This window comes from Megascapheus bottae, chromosome 1, assembly GCF_031878675.1.
Source record: "Megascapheus bottae isolate mThoBot1 chromosome 1, mThoBot2.hap1, whole genome shotgun sequence".
Lineage (NCBI taxonomy): Eukaryota > Metazoa > Chordata > Mammalia > Rodentia > Geomyidae > Megascapheus > Megascapheus bottae.
The window spans coordinates 367,230-382,975 of record NC_143509.1 but is presented as its reverse complement, the minus strand read 5'-3'; the positions used below and the strand labels follow the sequence as shown (position 1 = coordinate 382,975).

Sequence of the window (15,746 nt, the reverse complement as noted above, 5' to 3'; positions counted from 1 at the left end):
TGATTGGCCGGTTCCCGTGTCTGCTCTGATTGGCTCATACCCCCACATCTGCCCTGTGATTGGCCCATTCCCCCGCATCTGCCGTGTGATTGGCCCATTTCCCCACGTCTGCTCTGTGATTGGCCCGTTCCCCCGCGTCTGCTCTGTGATTGGCCCGTTCACCCACGTCTGCTCTGTGATTGGCTCATTCCCTCCTCCTGTCTGCCCTGTGATTGGCCCGTTTCCCCCGCGTCTGCTCTGTAATTAGCCCGTTCCCCCCCCTCCGTCTGCCCTGTGATTGGCTCATTCCCTCCTCCCGTCTGCTCCGTGATTGGCCCGTTCCCCCCTCCGTCTGCCCTGTGATTGGCCCATTTCCCCCCCCCCCCGCGTCTACTCTGTGATTAGCCTGTTCCCCCGCGTCTGATCTGTGATTGGCTCATTCCCTCCTCCTGTCTGCTGTGATTGGCCCGTTCCCCCCCCTCCGTCTGCCCTGTGATTGGCTCATTCCCTCCTCCTGTCTGCTCTGTGATTGGCCCGTTCCCCTGCGTCTGCTCTGTGATTGGCCCCTTCCCCCGCGTCTGCCCTGTGATTGGCCCGTTCCCCTGTGTGGTTCCGTCTACCTAGCCACCGTGTTCTCCCAGTCCTCATTTGGCCCCGAGCGCCCCATGGCCCAGCCCTGTCCTCCCGCTTCAGCTCCAGGTGCTGGGATTACAGCCGGCGGCAGCAAAGCGTTGGTCCCCGGCAGACAGCCAAGGGGCCAGAGCGCGGCGCTGCCCGGGCCCCCGAGGGGAGGTGGCGGGGCAGGAGCGGCGGGCGGCACCGGGATCGCCCGTGAGCCCAGGCCTGGGCAGCCTGGCCCTGCCTTCTAGAACCCCCCGCCCCCACCCCGGAGCTGGTGCGGATTGGCTGGAACCCGATGAGTCACAAAGCGGCCGGGGCACGGAGGCCAAGCATTGGGGCTGGCAGGCGCAACTCCGGGGGGCAGGTGAGTGGGGGGCCTCGAGTACACGCCGGCGGCCTCGCCATTCACCTCTGTCTCCCAGGACCTCCCAAGGGCCTGGGTGGTGGCTCCTCAAGCCCACTCCCGCAGAGCAGGGTCGTGGGGACGCAAAACCCTCCATGGAGGGCTTGTCACCCTGAAGAATCAGAGGTGGGGGTCAGCCTTAGTGTATACGACAGATGAGGAAACTGAGGCTCTGTGTCTGTGTCTAGGTGGTCCCATTTTCTTCCTCCGGCCCCACAGTCCTGTTTCTCACCTTTGGAGTCCCCAGGTCCTGGAGGAGACCCCCCACCTCCCGACCTCGTCTGTCACAGCACTATTTTTTTTTTGGGGGGGGGGAGGAGTCATAGGGTTTGAACTCTGGACCTGGGCGCTGCTGTCCCTGAGCTCTTCAGCTCAAGGCTACCGCCCTACCCTTGAGCCAAGCCCCACTTCCCATTTTCTAGTGATTAATTGGAGGTAAGAATATCATAGACTTTTGTGCCCAGGCTGGCTTTGAACCTTGATCCTCAGATCTCAGCCTCCTGAGTAGCTAGGATGACAAGCGTGAGCCACCGTGCCCGGCTTTCAGAGCCCTAATTTATCCACAAACAATACCGGGGCTTGAACCCAGAGCCTGCAGCTCTCACTGGGCTTTTCCCACTCAAGGCTGGTGTTCTGCCACTTGAGCCACAGTGCCACTTCTGGCTCGTTGCCAGTTCACTGAAGATCAAAATCCGGTGGACTTGTCTGCCCAGGCTGGGTTTGCACGGAGGTCCTCAGATCTCAGCCTTGGCAGCACCTCATTTTGTGGGGTGGCAATGCCGTAGCCCGGGCCGTACCCCCCAGACCCGTTCCTGCCTTCCAGTTTCCAGGGCCAGATCCCTGCTTGCTTGCCCTCTGTGGCGGGGGTCTGAGCATCACCAGCTGCAGCAATAATGCTGATTATGAGCCTGGCAGGGGTCTGGGGCCCGGGTGGGGCTCCCCCTGTGTAGGGGAGGAGCCCGGTGATGAAGGGGTGGCTTGGGGCAACTCTGAACGCTTCAGAGCGGACGGCTCGGTGAGTTGGTTTCGGCTGTGGATCTGGGGTCCCTTGCACAGGGAGCCCAGCTTCTCAGAGCCTCAGTTGCTCTTTCAGGGAATTAGGGGAGGCCCCAGGTTGCCACCTCTTCTGGTTTTCCCCAGTGGTCCTGTCACCCTAGAGGAGGCGCTCATTCCTGGTTGGCCTGTTGTTGGTGTTCTATAGTTCTGCCAATTTGCCTTGTTGTACTGTTGGGTGTGTGTATGCCTCAGGCAGTGTGTTGCCTTCTTGTGAAGTGACACTTCTGTGACTATGAACTGTAACTGTCATGAGAGTCTATGTCATAAGGATATGAGCCTAGAATGTCAGATAGAAATAGAATTGGCACCCACACATCCTTCCCTTGGTATATATTGTTTTTATTTTCTGTCGTGGGGTTTGAACTCGGGGCCTGGGCTCTGTCCCTGGCCGCCTTTTTGCTCAAGGCTGGCACTCTACTACTTGAGAAGACACAGCTCCACTTTCAGCCTTTTGTTCATTGACTGGAAATAAAAGTCTCATGGGGACTTTCTAGGGCTGGCTTTGAACCATGATCTTCAGATCTCAGCCTCCCGAGTAGCTGAGATTACAGGCGTGGGCCGCCAGCCAATGGCTTTCAAATATTTTTGTGTGCCTTGAGAATTAATCTTGTAACATTCCTTCTTGCGTTGGTCTTGAGGACAGAGCCAGCCCAGAGCAGTGTTGCATGGACTGAAGAGCTGAGAGCAGCCTCCTCTCACAGGCTGGCTTTTGAGATTGAGCCTTCCCTGCTCCTCCTCCACCTATATGAGCCTTGAAGGTGAGAAGGTGATTGGCAAGGGCTGTGCTGCCCCACCTGAGTGAGGGATGGAAGATGGGCAAGGAGATGGTTGGCGGACTGGCTGGTTGGCTGGAGGGATGGATGGATGGATGGGTGGGTGGGTGGATGGATGGATAGATGGATGAATGGGTGGCTGAATGGGTAGGTGGGTGGGTGAATGGGTAGATGGATGGATGGGTCAGTGGATGATGGGTGTGTAGATGGATGGGTGTGGATGTGTGAATGGGTGGGTAGGTGGGTAGCTGGGTGAGTGGATATATGGATGGTGTATAATTTTTGTTCCTAATTATATACCAGTGTTACTACAAAGTATGCAAACTTTCTCCAAAAGCCAAATACACATCAGCAATTCACACCCAGGTCTAAGGGCTGCAATGGAGACACAAAGACTCCATCAGTGAGGGAGCCAGATAACAACTGCCCACACCCACACAAAGACAAGCAGGGTTTGTCACTGGAGTTCTCTGGATGCCCTCAGAGGCAGGGTCAGTTTGGAGAGCAGGCATGGCTAAGCATCTGGGCACTGAAAGCAGAGGTCAGTGAGAGAGAGACATCAGGGCAGGGGGGCAAGGGGAGACCAGTCCCCAGAAACTAGACCTGTGTCTGGAAACAGTACTCACTCCAAGTCAGAAAATGGGCGTTTCCTGGACCCGGCATCTCCTGTCTCGTGCTATCCACCCCTCACCCACCCTCCATCACCCACCCCTCACCCACCCTCCATCATCCACCCACCACCCATTCTCCATCCACAGTTTATCTACCATCAGTCTACCTACTCCCCTGTCCACTGGTCTCGCTGGTAGCTCTGCTACTCCTCTCCTCATTTCCTCCCCCCTCTCTTCTCCTCATTTCTTTTCCTCTCCTCACCTCCTCTCATCTCCTCTCCTTATCCCCTCTCCTCTCCTCGTCTACTCTCCTCCTCACCTCTCCACTCCTCAGTTCCTCTCCCTTCCTCTCCTCCTCTCCTCTCCTCTCTTCTCCTCTCCTCCTCTCCTCTCCTTTCTTCTCCTCTCCTCCTCTCCTCTCCTCTCTTCTCCTCTCCTCCTCTCCTCTCCTCTCTTCTCCTCTCCTCCTCTCCTCTCCTCTCTTCTCCTCCTCTCCTCTCCTCTCTTCTCCTCCTCTCCTCTCCATTCCCCTCTCTTGGCAGGCAGAGCCCAGCTGCTTAAGAACCAAGACAATGCAGCAAGCGACACAGCTCCCGGCCCCACACCAGCTGCCACCCAACGGGCTGTGCTTCCCTGTTCCCCAGCCGGCCCCTGGTCTGCACGACAAACTGGTGAGCCTGCTGCAGCCACCGGGTTCTCACCTTCTGGAGGAGCTGGCGAACCCCGCTCTGCACCCCCAGCCCACGCCTTCCCAGTCCAAGGGCCACTCTCTGCCGGCCGCCTCTCCAAACCTGCGCATGCCCCGCCTCCGGGCCATGGTTGAGAGCCAGGCCTTCAAGAACATCCTGGTGGACGAGATGGACCTGATGCTGACACGGGCGGCCACACTCATCCAGGCCAACTGGCGGGGCTACCAGCTGCGGCAGAAGCTGCTTTCCCAGATGTCGGCGGCCAAGGCCATCCAGGAGGCCTGGCGGCGGTTCAACACGCGGCGTCTGCTGCGCTCGAGCAAGTCCGTGCCGCCTCGGAGGGCGGCGGGCGAGGAGGGCGACGCCAACATCCCGTACCACGCGCCGCAGCAGGTCCGGTTCCAGCCTCTGGTGGAGGAGTGTCTGGCCTGCCAGCCCGTCATGGTCAACAAGGAGACGCAGTGCCCCTCGTCTGAGGGCCTGGGCGCCTGCACCCCCCAGCCCACCGCGGCTCCTGGGGCTGCCAGAGTCTGCGTCCTGGCCTTTCCACAGCCCACAGTGCCCAGGCTCACGGGCCCCCTGGGTCTCGAGCAGAAGTTCCAAACTAGCCTGCTGACCAAGACTGTGAGAAACACCTCCGTGGTCCGGCAGATGGAGACGGAGGTGGTCAAGACCAAGCCGGGGGCCGCCCGGAGCCCCAGGGCCCCCGAGCCCCCGCCCTGCGGGAGGGGGGGCCAGGCCCTGCCTGGGGGCCTCAGGGTCCAGACCCAGGCCCCGGCGGAGCCCGAGGGGCTCAGGCCACCGCCCCAACTGTGCCCGACCCCCGCCTCCACCAAGACCTTCCTCAAGGCCTACTCCGGGCTTTCGGCCTTCAGGCCGCCGGTGCCCAGCTGCAGAGCCCCGCCCCAGAAGTGCGCCATGCCCGCGCCGGACACCGCGCCCACCGTGCCCAGACCCCCAGCCCACACCCACCTCCTGGTGTCTCTGACCAGCACTGCCACGCAGACACGGCCGCCGGCCACCCTGCTCAAGGCGGCCCCGCCCGTGTGCTTGCTGTCCTCAGACAGGGCCCCGCGCGCCAAGGCCCCCACCACCCCGGGCCCCGCGAAGACCACGCCACAGGTGCGCCTGGCGGCCACCCCCGCCCACAGCCCCGCCGCGGGGCCCTCCAAGTCCTCCTCCCAGACCTGCCCCGCCGCCGGCGGGACCCGGCCTCCGCCCCAGGCGCGCCTGGCCGCCATGCTCACCAGAACCCCGGCCCACATCCGCAACGTGGCTGCCGTCCTCAAGACCCTGTGCCTGGTTCACCCCACCGCGGGGACCCTGAAGACCCCGCCGCCCGCCGCGAGCCCCGGCGGGGTCCCCTCCCCCCCCCAGCCCGTGAGTGCCCCCAGGACCAGGACCACAGCGAACGTGAAGCCGACGGTGGGCACCCTGCGGGTGTCCTCGCAGTCCTTACTGCTGGACGGGAAGACCAGGGCTGGGCCCCAGCCTCAAGTGGATGTGGGGGCCCCCAGGGGTCCGGCCAAGGCCTCGCCAGACGCTGAGAAGACCAAGAGCTGCGCCCCCAAACACGCGAAGCCGAGTATGACGCTGGCGATGACGGCGGAGGCGTCGTGGACGAAGGTGGCGGAGGGGAAGCCCAAGCCCGTGGTGCGGACGCAGCAGAGGACGGAGGTCATTCGTGTTCGGTCCCGGCTACTGGTGCCCGTGGATGGATCTGTGGCCCTGCCACTCCCCAAGGCCGCAGAGCAGCCCCAGATGCCTGCCAGGCAGAGCAAGGCTGCGGGACAGCCCCGGCCAGCCCCAGCCCCGGCCCCGCCCGCTTCCTGCCTCGCCAAGGCCGCCCTGCAGGGCCGCACGGCCGCCGAGCAGGCCAAGGCCCTGTGCCAGGCCCAGCTGACGTCCTGCCTGAGCAGGCCGCACGCCCCCGCTGAGCTGACCGTGGTCCTGCCCGACGCGTACCCCGCCACCTGTCCACCCGCGGCCCAGCCGGCCGCACACCTCCACGCGCCCGGCGAGCACACTCAGGTCCTGTCCCAGGCCACGCGCCTCATCAAGGTCTCCTCCCAGCTCTACTCGTCCACCCCGCAGCGCCCGGCCCCCTGCAGGCCCCACGCCGCTGCCAAGCCCGCCCTGGCACACACACCCACCAAGCTGGCCAAGAGCCCGTCGCTGGCCCACCTGGTCACCTGCCTGGCCCGAGCGCGCACGCACAGCCGGGGACTGGCCGGGCCCAGCGGGGAGGTGGCCAAGGGCACCTGCAGGGCCCGCCCGCCGTCTGCCCACCTGGGGGCCAAGGCCCAGTCTCACCCCACCCTGGCCAGCTCCAAGGCATCCCCCCAGACCTGCCAGGACCTGGGGCCACGGGGCACCATGGCCCGAAGCCAGTCGGAAGGCAGAGCCGTCCACGTCCAGACGCCCAGCCACGCACCGGGCCCCTCTGCCCCCGGGCCCTGCACCACCATCACGGATGCAGCCAGCGTGCTGGTTCCGCTGCTGGCCTCGGCAGGCTGCATCTGCAACATGGAATCCTGGGGCGACAGCGGACCTGTGTCGGGCCCACAGGCGCCGCCCAGCCAGGTGGTGACCTGTCCCGAGGATGTGGCCACCTCCCAGATGGCCTCGCTGTGCACGGAGCTGGCGGCTGTGCTGGGCTCCCAGGAGGACCTGCGCTGCCTGCTGGCCAGGGCCCTGTCCCAGGGCGAGGTGCGGGCGGCCTTGAACCAGGCGCTGGGCCCCGCTGTGGCCAAGGCCCTCCCGCAGGGCCTGCTGGGCACAGCCCTGACCAAGGCGCTGTCCTGGGGCGAGCTGGGGGTCACCCTGACGCGCGTGCTGTCCCGGGGAGAGCTCCGGGCAGAGCTGGCCAAAGCCATGCAGGGCAAGCTGGCCGACCTGCTCAGCAAGGCGCTGTCGGAGGAGGAGCGCCTGGCACTCAGCCAGGCACTGTGCCCGGGTGAGCCTGGTGCCGTCTTTGGCCAGGCTGTGGCCCGGAGGCCTGCTGCCACCACCCTTCCCAAGGCCCCCTCGAAGCCGGCCGGAAGCAGAATGACTGTGCTGTCGGCTCCAGGGGCCGTGGACTGCCGCATGGGCTCGTCGCCGTCGTGGGGCGCCGCCATGAGCCCCTCGGGGAGGCTGCCGCCCCACAAGGTCAGGGCGGGACGCGGGGTCACTGTGGGGGTCACGGCGTCCATGGGGGGGATGGGGGATGGTGCCCCGTGGTGGGGACAGGCTGCCCCTGGGCCTGCCCTCAGCCCCCTTCTCCTCAGCCCCCTTCTCCTCAGCCCATCCTGGGGGAGAGCACCGCTGGGCGAGGCCTTCCCCGACCTGCGTCCCGGCCCCGAGCCCCCAGTGCTCCTCCACCTGTGCCCAGCACGGGGGGCCAGCAGCTCGCTGGTGCATCTTGACCTCCTGGCAGGCGGAGAGGGCCCCCTTTTGCCCAAGACACCCCGCTTCCAGCCGCCCCCCAGCCCAGGGTGCGCCCTTACTGCCAATGGGGCCGGCCCCAGCTCCGGTCGTCCCCCGGCGGGCAGCGGCTCGGCTTCTGCCTCCCCACGCCCCCCCGTGACCGGCAGGGTGGCCCCTCGCACGTGGACGCCGGCCGGGGAGGGCAGCGCGGCGTCTCTCTGGGCGGGGGGCAGGAGGGCCCCCAGGTCGCCGCAGGGCCCCATGTCCCCCCAGGGATCCAGCTGTTGGTGTCAGAGCTTGGGGGCCGGAAAGGTGTCCCCCATTTTGTGTACCTGCTCCGTGGCCAGATGCCTCAACCACCTAAGCAAAGTCACCGAGGATCACCTCCGGAGGCACCGACAGGCATCCCCACGGGCCAGGGAGGGCGTGGGCGCTCCGGGTGTCCCCCAGGCCCGAGCACCCAGAACCCAGACCCCCGCATGCGCAGACACAGGCAGGGTTCGGCCCCGGCCCCGGGCCCCCGGCCCCAGACAGGAGAAGAGTCCCAGGAAGGGGGCCACTGCCACCCTGCCCTGCTCCCGGGGACCCTCGGCCAGGGCCGGCCGGCCCATGTCTCTGCTGGACGAGCTGGTGACCGGCCTGCCCCGGCACCCACAGGACGTCCTGGGGAAACGCTTCAAGCCGGGCTCGGCCGGCTGTCGGGAGGACAGCGAGTCCCACAGCTCGGCTCACAGCTCCAGCAGCTTTTCCCCATGGTCCGTGGCCAGCGCCTCCGAGCTGCCCGAGGGGCGGTGGGTGCCCGACCCCCGCTTGCCTCCCCGGGACTGGGCAGGTGAGGGCAGCGCAGATAAGGCAGAGAGAGAGGATGGAGCGTGCCCCGCGCCCGAGACCCCCCGCCAGCCCCAGGCCCCCGCCCCCTCCAGGCCCTGCCACCCACAGGCCCTCCGCCACGGCGCCATGGCCAGCCACCTGGAGTCCGGCCTCCACAGGGCCTCAGGGGGGGAGAGCGAGCAGAAGGCTCCGGCCACGGAGCTGCCTGCCAGGCCACGGGAGCCGGGCAAGGCCAGGCTGTGGAGAAGCCTGTCTCTAGGCTCTGTGGTCCCCGTGAGGGACCTCCGGCCTGACCCCAGTCCACCCACACTTGTGGGGGGCAGGCAGCGAGCCCCTCTGCCAGGGACCTCCGAGCGCCCCGGGCCATCCGGCCAGTCACTTTCCCCAGTCTGGCCTGGCCCAGACCCGGCCCAGCCAACAGAGCCCAGCAAGTGGCCTTTGGGGTGCACTCACCCACCGATGGCTAGTGGGGGGATCAACTTTGTCCCGCCACCCACAGTCTGTGGGGGGGTCCCTAATTTTGTCCAACCACCTGTGGGGGGCGGACTGTTCCCAGCTTTTTACCAGCCATGTATGGTGGCTGGGGGGTCCCCAAATGTTATGCAGCCACCGTTACTAGGTGGGGGAGCCCTAAATTTTGTCTACCCATCTATAGCACATGGGGGTTCCCCAAATTTTCCCCAGCCATCTATGGCAGGAACAGGTTCCCCAAATTTTGTCCAACCATGTATGGCAAGTGGGGTGCCCTCTACTTTTGTTCGGCCACCCATGGCATGTGTGGGACTCTCAAATTTTGTCCTGTCATCTTTGCAAAGTGGGGGTTCTTCAAACTTTTCTCGGCCATCTATGGCAGATGGGGGACCCCCAAGTTGTCCTCAGCCATCCACAGCAGGTGGGGGACCTCCAAATTTTGTGCAGCCATCTATGGTAGGTGGGAGTTCCGCAAATTTTTCCCCGCCATCTGTGGTGGGTGGTGGGTCCCCAGATTTTGCCGTGCCACCCGTGGCAGGTGGGGGGTCCCCGATACTTTCCCGGCTGTCCATGGCCAGCAATCTGTCCTCCCGTGTCACCCAGCCGCCCTCATGCCTCCGGGCTAGCCCTCGGCTGACACCGGCATTCCTGGCCTCTGGGTCCTACCCTGGTCTGCCTCAGCTGTCGGTGGCCACCCTAGGGGCCCTAAGCCTTGTGCAGCCCTCCGTGGTGTTTGGGGTGGGCCATAGCTTCCAGGAGCCGGCCTTGGCCCCCAGGCTCCACCCAGACCCTGGGCGAGGTGGGGGAGAGGCTGCAACCCCACCCCAGAGCCACCGCCCTGGCCCCACTCGCCCTGGCCGCAGCCCAGCAGGGTCAGACCCCCGAGTCTGCCTGGACCAGCATCTGCCCTCAGCCCCACTGGGTGGGGGGCTGGGCCCCGGGTCTGTAGTGCTGCCCCAGGCCTGGCCCAGAGGCGTCGGTCCCAGCCCAGCTGGGGACTCCACCAGGGGACAGGTGACAGCATCCACAAGGTCACCGCTGCTCAGTCACACAGTGGTCAGGGGCCAGAACCCTGGGGCAGCCGTGGAGCCGCATGCGACGTGGACCAACCAGGTGACGGCCGCTGTGGTCACAGGGCTAGGGCGGGTTCTGGCCCCCGGGAAGCCAGCTGCGCCCCAGGCTGGCACTCCCTTCCCCCCGGCCTCAGACCCCCAGCAGCACTCTGAGTCCCCCGCGGCCGCCCTTGGGCCCCGGGAGGAGCTGGCCGCCCCGCGGCGCCCTCCTGTAGGTGTGGCCGGCCAGAGGCCTTACACTCCCGGGGGCAGTGTGGCTCCCGGTCTCCCCCCAGGGTCTGAGGTCAGCAGCCGGGGATCCTGGCTGCACCACGGGGCCCCAAGGGTCCGCTCAGCACCCACGGCCCCTGCTGTGACCCACAGATGTTCCATGGTGGCCACGGCCGGTGTCGTGACCCAGAGATACTCCACAGGGACCGTGGCTGGTGGCGTGGCCAGGGGATCCTCCCTGGGGACGGTGGGCAGTGGCTGCCCTTTAGATCTTGTGACCGGTAGTGTGGCCTCGAGTGGTGGCAGGCAGAGGTCCCATCCACCCCGAGTCTCAAGTGGGTTGGCTGCCCTGAGCCCCCCTGGGGGTTCCATGCTGGTGGGGATCTCACCCCGTCCTTACCAAGTGGCCCTGTCAGACGGGGCCCCGGGTTCTTCACTGGGGCCGCTGGCTGCAGGCCTGGCTCAAGGCCACCCCAGAGCCCCAGAGGAGCTGTCTGGGCTGAGGGAAGGACAGGCTGGCCTGGGCGGGCAGCCTGCAGGGACTGTGGGGGGCCAGGTGGGCCTAGGAGATTATGAGCCATGTGACAGGGACCCTGGCCACCAAGTGCCACCGTTGGGGGAGGGGCTTCCCAGCCAGGCCAGCCACCCAGGAGCACCCAGGGCCCTGGGGCCGGGGGCCACGGGAATGCCCCACGCTCCACACAGTCCTGTGGCCCACAGGCCCACAGGCCATCTGGGGACGGCATCTTCTAACGCGGCCCTGGCATGGCCCAGGCCCACCCATGGCCGTACCTCAGCGCTGGATTTACCGCTGGGGCCCAAGGCCAGGGTGGAGGCCTTGTGCTGTCCCTGGAGGCCAACGGCCACTGCCCCAATGTCACCCGGGAAGCCACAGCCATCTTCCTCTCTGATGGCGGCGGCTCAGGAGGACAGCATCTGCGGTGGGACCCAGAAATCACAGGGCCCTGAGAAACCCCAGGTCCACAGACGCGCCTTCCGAGCCCCTCCCTGCGGTCTGGTGTCCACGCTGCTGAGGGAGGCTGGGGTGGGCGCCGGCCAGGCCCCCGCCAGCACCCCGCCCACCTCCCACCCCATAGAGGGCGGTGGCGGCCTCAGGGAGCCCAGCGCGCCCCCACGCATCCACCGGGTCTCCATGGGGTATGTGACCACGTCGAGTGGCTCCTGGAAACTCCTGGATCCCGATTCCCGAGACACCCTGTCCCCCCCACCGGCCCCCGCCACCCCCCAGGCCCCGAGCATCCCCAGCACCGCCTGTCCCCTGGGCCCCCGCGCCCCTGCAGCTGCACACCTGACTCCCACTGTACTCCAGGGCCCCGTGGAAGCTGTCGTGGCCGGCGGCTCCTCGTGGAACCCTGTGGCGACGAGCAGGCCCGCGGACAACTCCCTGGCTCTCGGTGGAGGCGGCACCAGGGAGTCAGCCAGCGGCCGGTGGGCCACCGTGGGCAGCATGGTGGTGGCAGAGCCTGGGCAGCCTGGCCCGCTGGTGGTATCCATGCAGGCGGTGGAGAACGTGGTCATCCAGGCGGTGGTGACGATCCAGGCCTGCGCCCGCGGCTACCTGGTACGGCGAGCCATCAAGGTGTGGCATCATTGGGCGACCGTCATCCAGGCCACGTGGCGTGGCCACCGAGTGCGGCGGAACCTGGCGCAGCTCTACAGGGCCACCACCGTCATCCAGGCCGCGTGGCGGGGCTACTGTACCCGCCGGGAGCGGGCGCGGCGCCGGCTGCTCCCCGTGGTCTGGGCCGAGCCCAGCGGACCCGTGCGCCTGCTCACCCGCCGGCCCCACGCCCATCTCAGCGAGGGCCGGCTGCCTTCGGACCACCGCTGCTTCCTGTCCTGCCAGCCCGACGTCTGCAGCCTGTGCCAGGCGCTCAGCCCGGGGCTGCCCGCGCCCCCCAGCGTGGTGATGCTCGTGGGCTCCAGTCCCCGCACCTGCCACATGTGTGGACACACTCTGGCCACGCGCGTGGTGCAGGGCGTCGGCCGCAGTGCCCCGGGCCAGGAGTCCCTGCCTTGGGCCTGGGCTTCGCAGGGGAGCCTGCAGCTCCGCAACCAGAACAAGGCAGCCACTGCCATCCAGTCGGCCTGGAGGGGCTTCCGCACGCGCTGCCTGCTCAGGCGGCAGCAGCTGGCCGCCAAGGTCCTGCAGTCCACATGGCGTGGCCACTACACGCGCTCCTGCCTCACCACCGACGCACTGCTGGGCCTCCCCAGCCAGTGGGACCCGCCCAGCCGCAACGTGTCCCACGCCTCCCGCTGGCCTGGCGTCTAGGCCTGGGTAATCACGTGGTTCCCTGTATGGCAGGAATAAAAACATCCTCAGCCTGCAACCTGGCTGTGCCTCTGTGATGGGGGCTGGGCATGGGGTCGTGGGGTGAGGGGAGCTGGGAGGTCCCCAGCCAACACCCCAAAGCTGTCAGGGCCTGTGCCAGCACGGGCACCCCAAGTCCTCAGATGTCAGAGGCTACAGGGCCTCCTGGCCAGTACCACGGGGCACCCAGGCCCCCGGCAGAGCACAGCTGTCCCTGGAGTGCCCCAAAGCCCACGTCCGAAGCCGGGTGCTGATGGTTCACCCCTGTCGTCCCAGCTACTCAGGAAGCTGAGATCTGAGGATCAGGGTTTGAAGACAGCCCATCCTGGGGCAGCCAAGTCCATGCAGCTTCCCCCCCAGTGATCCACCCCAGCTCTGGAAGCAGAAGCGCAGCCCACGCCGTAGAGCACTGGCCTGGCGCACAAAAGCTCAGGGACAGGCCCCAGGCCCTGAGTTTTGAGCCCCTGGATCGGCACACGCACACACATGCATGGCACAAACAAAAAGACAGCCATCTCATGCCCACCCCCTGTCGCCAGTCTGGTCTTTCGGCCCCAGGACTACCAAGGTTTGAGTACTGAGTCTGGGGCCCTAGGGCCCTGGGGCCCGTGGCTGGCGGCGGTGGTTCGAGGGCTGACCGCCAGAGGGAGGCAGAGACCGAGGCCCGGGGTGGGGGTGAGGGGGTCCTGCAGCCCAGTCTGCAGTGCCCCCACAGGCCAGGCCCTGTGCAGGAAGAGGGGTGCAGGCTTCAGATCCAGAGCCAGCATAGTGGCCTTGCTCCTCCTCCCAGCCAGGGCTTTGCAGGGTCCCGGAGGGGCTCAGGGCTGACCGCAGCAGGGACCAGAAGCTGCCCATGCCACCCAGAACCCGGACAAGGCGGTGGCCACTCTAGTCACCAGTCTGTGGTGGTGGCCGAGAGGAGCCGGCCTGCCAAGAGAGCTGGGGCGTGGCCCTGTCATGGGCGGGAACTGGTCCTTGGGGGTGTGTTCAAGCCACATGGGCGTGGCTTGGGCTGGGTATGGGCGGGGCCACGGTGTGCTGGGGGGCTGGACAAGGGCGGGGCCAGGTGACAATCAGGATCAGGGTAAGGGTGGAGCCGGTGGTGTGGGCCGGTCAGTCCCAGCAGATTCCAAGGACAGTGCTAAGGCCCTGAGCTCAAACCCCAGGATGGGGAAAAAAAAACCACTTTCAGTCCATGGTCTTCATTACATCATAAGTATCTTTAGTCCCTCCAGCTGTTAATGGAGGAATCCGGACCCGGATTTCAACTCAGGGCTTCTTGCTTCACTGGTTTTCTACCACTTGAGCCTCACCTCCAGCCCAGTTCTGTGCTGTTTCACAGCCCTTCCTGCCCCAGCTGGCCTTGAACTAGGGTCCTCCAGAGGTCGTCTCCAGAGTTGCCAGCGAGAGCCACAGGGCCTGGCTCCGTCCATCTGTGCAGTGTGGCCCTGGGCTGTAGCCTTCGGCAAGAGTGTCGGGCCCTGGCTTGGGGAGTGGGCCCCAGAGTGACACAGGAATCTGGGGTGTGGGGACCCCCTGCAGGTCAGCAGGATGGGGGGAGGCCACTCCTTCTCGGTGCTGTACCTGGACACTGGTAGTCTGACCACTGCTGCCCCTACTCTGCCTTCATGTTTTACCCGGAAAAATGGGTTCTTGGGCAGGGCCAGCACCGGCAGACCTGTCCCACACAGCCCCGTGGCCAGTCCTCTCTCCACCGCTCAGATGAATTTTCATCGAAGGCCAGCAACTTGTGAGTCTGTGAGGACACGCTCCCTCCTCCAGGAGCCCCCGAACTAGGCTTTGAAGTTTAATTAGGAGATTGGCAGGAAGATCGTTTATTCAGTTGAGCATGCAGCAGATACTGAGCAATCTTCAGAGTTGGGTCGTAGTCTGAGTTGGGGCAGGGGCGCTAATCTAGAAACCTTTGGTCAGTGAACGGCTGCAGAACCCCTTACATGGTACTGAGGAGTCAAACCCAGGGCTTCGTGCATGTCAGGTGAGTACTCTACCACCAAGCCGTATTTCCAGCCCCTTGTTTGTATTTTTGAGACCGGGCCTTTATACAACCCTGGCTGGCCTCAAACTTGGGGCTCCCACCTTGCCTTAGCTTCCCAACTGCTGGAGCTACAGGCATGGCCACCGAGCCGGCTTGGGGAGAAGTCTGAAGACCCCACATCCCTCAGTGGCCTGTGGCCTGGAGGGTTGCCCAGGCTGAGTCCATGCCCAGATGTGGGGCTCGGTCCTGTGCAGTCCAGCTCCAAGCCCCATGGCTGAGGCCCGGTCTCTTTGGCTGAGTCGTCTGCTTCGGGGGCTGGTCACCTCCATACTGGGGGCCCTCTGTGGTTGGAGCGTGAAGACTGGTCAAGGACTGGCATGGCCTGTGCCACTCTGACCCCTGTGGACTTCAGTCTCCATCTGTTAGGGGACACTGGTGGCACCTGAGCCTCGCCTGTCCCCCTCGGGTTTTTGCAGGATCTTGAGCTCTGTGCAGACCTCAGTAACCCTGCCAAGCCCCTGCCCCTGTGCTGCCCAGGACTGACTGCACGATGGCGCGGCCCTCCGGGCAGGCGGGTGGGGAGCGTTCCACAGGCCTGCATCGGCCTCCCGTGAAACAATCACACGACCCCTGTGGAGCAGTGCCAGGCCCCAGGGACCGAGCCTCGCCGGCGGGGGCCAGGCAGCAGAGGAGAAGCCAAGCCAACAGGACAAGCCCTGGCTTGTGGGAATGGCCTCTGAGGGCCCGGCCGCCTGGCCTGCGCGTCTCTCCTCGGCCCCCGGGGGGAGCCAGGCAGGGAGTCAGGTCTGTTATAGTCCAGGTCAGGTGTGAGAAGGAACGGGGGTGTGGCGCCAGGGTGGGCACCTTGGGGGCCTGATCACAGGCTGGGTTCATCCCCACCAGCAGCGGAAAAGACTCTCCGCCCAGCTCTGCGCATTTCCCCTCGGGAAAGGGCCTCCGCTCCCGGGCCGACCCGGCGCCCGGGCCTCCGCTCCCGGGCCGGGGCCGGTGGCCTTTGTGGGGAGTGGGCGGTGGGCGCGGGCGCAGCGGTGCTGCCTCGCCCCCACGGCTGCCCGGGGTCGGGGGCGGGGGGAACCCGCCGGCCAGGCCTCGCCCTGCGCCCGGCCCCCGCGGTAGGGGTCCCCCGCGCCCGGGCGCGACACCCCGGCGGGCAGGGCTCGCGGGCGCCCCCCACGCGCCCCCGCTTCGTCCCCGTCGGTTGGGGGAGGGGAAGGAGGCTCCAGCGCCGCAGCCCCTCCTCTTGGGGGTCCCCGGGGGAGGGGGCTCCCC

At 66.0% G+C, this 15,746-nt stretch overlaps 2 protein-coding genes across 3 annotated transcripts; both read left to right on the top strand.

The window, feature by feature from the left end:
• The first annotated feature begins 629 nt into the window (after positions 1-629).
• Iqcn (IQ motif containing N) lies at positions 630-12,468 on the top strand. Of its 2 annotated transcripts, none has more exons than XM_090334189.1 (4): positions 630-1,129; positions 2,703-2,817; positions 3,986-7,282; positions 11,456-12,468. In XM_090334189.1, exons 3-4 carry the CDS (start codon positions 4,016-4,018, stop codon positions 12,419-12,421), a joined length of 4,233 nt encoding a protein of 1,410 aa, XP_090190315.1. In that variant the 5' UTR covers positions 630-1,129; positions 2,703-2,817; positions 3,986-4,015; the 3' UTR covers positions 12,422-12,468. The 2 variants fall into 2 exon arrangements, with proteins under 2 accessions (XP_090190315.1, XP_090190322.1); XM_090334196.1 differs by having other exon boundaries at positions 2,698-2,817.
• Positions 7,334-11,446, top strand: LOC150067782 (uncharacterized; the record flags this gene model as incomplete). The annotated part of the gene is made up of 1 exon (XM_090333956.1): positions 7,334-11,446. A coding segment is annotated over exon 1 (4,113 nt), but the record flags the coding sequence as incomplete, so codon positions are not given.
• Positions 12,469-15,746: the final 3,278 nt, after the last annotated feature.

Excerpts from the sequence above, each read along its gene's own strand:
- Iqcn (XM_090334189.1), top strand. The coding sequence starts at position 4,016 with ATGCAGCAAGCGACACAGCTCCCGGCCCCACACCAGCTGCCACCCAAC. Across the intron at positions 7,283-11,455 it reads GGAGGCTGCCGCCCCACAAG|GGCCCCGTGGAAGCTGTCGT; the intron begins GTCAGGGCGGGA and ends ACTGTACTCCAG.